The sequence below is a fragment of the Dipodomys ordii genome, unplaced genomic scaffold, assembly GCF_000151885.1.
Source record: "Dipodomys ordii isolate 6190 unplaced genomic scaffold, Dord_2.0 Scaffold14, whole genome shotgun sequence".
Taxonomy (NCBI): Eukaryota; Metazoa; Chordata; class Mammalia; order Rodentia; family Heteromyidae; genus Dipodomys; species Dipodomys ordii.
In genome coordinates this window covers 15939885-15944840 of record NW_012267230.1, presented here as the reverse complement: position 1 = coordinate 15944840, position 4956 = coordinate 15939885, and the positions used below count along the sequence as shown (strand labels likewise).

The following is a 4956-nucleotide window of genomic DNA, read 5'->3' as shown; positions in this document are numbered from 1 at the left end:
CCCGGAGGCGTCCTCGCCGGGCGTCCCGCGGGGCCCCGCGTCCCCCCACCCCCGCCCAGGAGCAGGGCGGGAAGGGAGGCGCGGGTGCCGCGCGGACAGCTCCTCCCCCCACCGCAGGGCTCCACGGGAGTTGGTGAAGGGAGTTGGGGGGGCTGGAGCGCGGGTGGGTCCCGTCCGGGTCCCGTCCCACCCCCATCTGCCCTGCCTCCGGGTCTGGATACAGGCCTGGGGCGCTGTGAACCGGCCCGGCTGCCCTGCCCCGGAGGTGGTTAGAGGGAGGCGGAGGCCCGGAGCCCCAGGGCTTTGGCTGCGCCACCAGAGGCCTGGGAATGGGCATGGCCCGGGGCGGTCAGGTCCGTGTGCAGCATCGTGGTTCTTGTGGGCTTTGGCCCTCAGACAGCCTGGAAGGGAGGCTACCTCGGAGGTTCGGGAAAGGGGGGACGTCGGAGGAGGAAGAGGGAGCGTTTGGGTAGAACTGGTGTTGTGAGCAGGACGCCCCGGGGGACCTCCCTCGAGGGCCCCGGCTGGTCGGTCTCAGAGGACGGCGCCGGGCAGGGGTCCGGTCCCCAGCCTGTGCCCCTGGGCACCTGACGCAGTGCGGCACACGTGCGGTGCTGGCTGGCCAGACAGGCGGCGGCTCTGGAGTGCGGTGCCACCCCTGCCCTGCTGTGCGCCCTGCAGCTTGCTGAGTGAGACCGAGAAGCGTCCGTTTGTGGAGGAGGCCGAGCGGCTTCGCGTCCAGCACAAGAAAGACCACCCCGACTACAAGTACCAGCCCCGCCGGAGGAAGAGCGTGAAGCCCGGCCGCAGCGACTCCGACTCGGGCCCAGAGCTGGGCCAGCACCCCGGAGGGGTCCTGTACAAGGCCGACTCAGTCCTCAGCGACGCCCCCCACCACGGTGACCACACAGGTGGGCCCCCAGCCCCCTCGGAGTCAGAGAGCCCCACGGCGCGGGGGGGGGGGAGAAAGGCTAGTCGGAGGCTGAGCCATGGGGGAGGAGCAGGCTTCCTCCAGGGCAGGCGCCCAGACAGCCCGGGTACACCGGGAGGCCCCGCTGCAGCTGTTCCTGATGCACTGGGTGGGAGGGGCGGGGGCTGCGGAGCCCTGCAAACCCCACCATCCGGCCGCTCTGCTTGGTCCACTGCTCCTGCGGTGGGTGTTCTCAGCCAGGCTCACCCACGCTGTCTCCTGTGCAAGCCTCTGCCCACTCGGGGTCAGCAGCCCCAGCTTCAGAGCCGGGCTGATGGGTGGGACCCTGGCCTTCAGCCCTGCGCCTCAGCCGCTCAGCCGCTTGGCTGTACCTGGCTTGTTCACTCTGGTGGGCCTAGCAGCCACATGCCCCCCCCCCTTCAGGGAGGGCCCGAGCCTCCCCGCAGCACACTGCTGGGTGGAATTTTCTCCACTGAAGAGTGAGGTGTGGGTCTGAGCTGGCAGGAATTTCTGAGAAAGTAAAGAAACAAAAAGCCGTTCATTCCTACCTGCGGCCGTCAGCCGGGCTGCCCCCCAGCCCCACAGAGGAGGCATTCATCCCTGCCACGCGCTCTCTCCCACAGGCCACACCCACGGGCCGCCCACCCCACCCACCACCCCTAAGACCGACCTGCACCCCGGGGGCACCGGCGCCAGGCAGGAGCTGAAGCTGGAAGGCCGCCGTCTGGCGGACAGCGGGCGGCAGAACATCGACTTCAGCAACGTGGACATCTCGGAGCTCAGCAGCGAGGTCATCAGCAACATGGACGCCTTCGACGTCCATGAATTTGACCAGTACCTGCCACTTGACGGCCACGCCGCTCCCCCCGCGGAGCCCAGCCAGGCCACGGCTGCGGGCGGCTCCTACCGAGGCACCTCCTACCCCGCCTCGGGGCCGGCCAGCGTGGGGGCGTCTCCCGTGTGGGCCCACAAGGGCGCCTCGTCGGCCTCGGCGTCGCCCACGGAGGCGGGACCCCCGCGGCCACACATCAAGACGGAGCAGCTCAGCCCCAGCCGCTACGGCGACCAGCCGCACGGCTCTCCCGGCCGCTCGGACTACGGCTCCTACAGCACCCAGGCCGGGGTCGCCGCGGCCGCTCCCGCCGCGGCCGCCAGCTCCTTTGCCAGCGCGCAGTGCGACTACACCGACCTGCAGACCTCCAACTACTACAGCCCGTACCCCGGCTACCCCCCCAGCCTCTACCAGTACCCCTACTTCCACTCCTCCCGCCGGCCCTACGCCTCACCCCTGCTCAATGGGCTCTCCATGCCGCCCTCCCACAGCCCCAGCAGCAACTGGGACCAGCCCGTCTACACCACGCTGACCCGGCCCTGAGGCCCCGCCGGACCCCCTGGGGCGCGCGCTGTCCTGGGAGCGCAGCCAGGGCCCTGAGGTCTCCCAGGAGCGTGCACTGTGGAGCGGGAAGACAGCCAGGCTGCCTGAGCTCCGGCAAGTGCCTGCTGAGCCTGTGGGAAACCGGCCTTCGCCCCGGTCCCAGATGCCCCCTCGCCTTGTGATCTCCACGCTTCTGCCAGCAGACAGAGCTCGCTTCCTTCTCCTCTTGTTATTCTCCCCACCTCCGTGTGACTGGTGATTCCAAAATGACAGCCATCCGCTCCTCCTCGCCCCCCTCCGCAAGGACCCAGAGGTGTCAGTGCATCTGGGATTTGCATCTTCGTAAGTGAAAGAGGACAAAGGAAGGGGCCCCGAGGTCCCCAGGCTGGGTGGGCTGTGGTCCACACCAGCCCCAGCACCCCTGGGACCGTGGGCCGCTTGCTGTTCCGCAGCATCAGCCCATCGGAGGACTTGTGGGATGTGTTTGTTCCAGCCTCTCTTGGGACCAGCCGGGAGATGGAGGTGTTCCTCATAGTCAGAGTTCTTCCTGGCAAGGTTTGGCTGAGACGAACACGTCTCTCTTTTGTGTGTGTGTGTTTGTTTTTGGTAATTCTTATTTTTAAAGCTTAAACGTGTTTTGTTTTGAAGGCTGTTGACGTATTTATGTTCTGTATTATTTTTATCTCTATAATTAATGAAGTAATTCGTACAGAGAGTAGAATTCAAGACAGAAGGAAAGCCGGGAAGCTGGCGGGGGGGGGGGGACGGCAGCGCCGGCCAGCATCGTGGGTCTGTGGCTGGGACTCCGGTAGACCCCAAGCTCCAAAGGCCCCCCAGAACTTGGTACCCTGCGAGATCTGCCCCGTGACGTCTGACGGGGCACGCTTCCCGGTGTCACGTTGGACTTCGGAAGGCAGGGTCTGTGCCCCTCGATGTGGTGCCGAGAGGCAGAAGACAGTTCCCTGCAAGCTGTGGGCCGCAGAGCCGTGCTCATCTTGGCTCTTCGGCGGCAGACACCACCTACCAAGCTGTGGAATGAAAGCCTCCTCCACTAAGCGCTGTAGCTAGAGAATAATGATTACCTGATCTGCCGCAGTGCTTCCCGGCTGCGCAGGTGGCGGCCGCCTACTCCGTGGACTCTTGTGCCTTGGAATCTTTGTAAATTTAACTACGTCGGAGAAGTGGCTTCTTTGTACTTTTTCTACTTTTCCTACCTTTTTCTAGAAAAAAAATGTGTTTTTCTCTCTCTCCTTTGTTTTGTGTGTGTGTGTTTGGGTTTTTTTTGCATTTGCCTTTCTGGGGCTTTGGGGGGGCAGCTGCCGCCAACGTGTTTATAGGCAATCTGTTTTTCTCGGTGTCCAGTTTGAGGAGACAGTCACCGCTGCCCGCCTGCTTTCTGACCAAGCAATGCTAACTTTTGTACAGATTGATTTGATAAAATAAAAAGCTTTTTATCTACGTGGGCCACGTTTTGTGTGCTGATAATCCGTGAACCCGGGGCCGACCTGGGGGTGAAGGTTTCCTGGTGAGTCTAAGGCCGGTTCTGCCAGGGGTCTGACCCCAGTGGACAGCTGGGAGCCAACCCGCCCCCCCCCCGGCCCGGCCTGCCCCTCAAAGCTGCCGTCCTGAAACTTAAACCCCTGTGTGGCTAGCGCAGCCCTTCCTGGGGTGAAAGCAATCCAGACAGGTTGCGCTGGGGCCGTGGTTTCCTCTGAGGTGAATCGTGCGGTCTCTGGAGGCTAGGTAGGCTGATGGCATTTTGGGGGCCTTGGCATGGAGCCAGTCGGGGGATTGGATAAAAGATGCTCTGCGAGAGCCAGGCAGAACTGTCTGCTTGGAGGAGTTTCGGGGAGGAGGTGCTGGAGGGGAGGGGAGGGGAGGGGAGCCCCTCCTCAAGCTCCCTGGGTGCCTGTGGCTGGGCCGGGGCCGGCGGGGCCGCCGGGGCCTCCGGAGCCTTCTCCATCTGCGGGCAGGGGAGGGGCTATGCCACTGGGGAGCACAAGCAGGGCACCTGGCAATTTTCACACACGGCTGGAGCAGCGGGCACCCCTCCACCCCCCACCAGCTTGACGCTGCCCCAGGGAGCCTGTGCGCAGGGCAGTGCGCCCCGCCGGCCGCGCAAAGAGATGCTGCCAGGTTTCCATCGGTTCTCAAGGTGTGTCCGGCCGCAGGTGAAGGGCAGGGGGTCCGGAGAGTCTGCGAAGACCCAGTTCACGGACGCCTGCGGCCTACATGGAGCCAGCCCAGCCCACCCAGCCCCCAGCCAAGGCTGTCCCGGTCCGCAGGGCCCCCGAGCCCCCCGGATGGATGCCCCACACCAAGGAGAGCCCCAGGCGTCAGGGCTGCATGGGGCCCACGCTGGGCCTGGCGCTGCGGGCTGGCAGTCCCAAGGGCAGGATGGCACTGCCAGTTTTGTTGGGGTTTGGCGGGACTCCTGCGCATTAACTCCTGCGGCTCAGACCCTCTGTCTCATGTCTCCGGGAGCGACAGGGAGTCTCTGCCTGAGAGAGGGTGCGGGCTGTGTCTGAGGCTTGGTCCTCAGAATGAGCCCAGGCCCGGGCCCCGCGGTCTCCCCTGCCTCCTCCTCACACCGCACTGAGGAGGTGGCTGGGGGGGCGTCCGGCTGGGGCGGGGGGCTGTCCTGTGCGTC

General features: G+C 65.2%; 1 protein-coding gene across 1 annotated transcript in view; it reads left to right on the top strand.

Annotated features, from left to right (window-relative positions):
• The window catches only part of Sox8 (SRY (sex determining region Y)-box 8), a 6985-nt gene extending 4036 nt beyond the window's left edge, over positions 1–2949 (top strand). Inside the window, exons 2-3 of the mRNA XM_013011278.1 lie at positions 597–911; positions 1555–2949. Of these exons, the coding sequence (XP_012866732.1) occupies positions 597–911; positions 1555–2306 (1067 nt within the window). The 3' untranslated portion in view covers positions 2307–2949. The remainder of the gene's footprint in view (positions 1–596; positions 912–1554) is intronic.
• The last annotated feature ends 2007 nt before the right edge of the window (positions 2950–4956 follow it).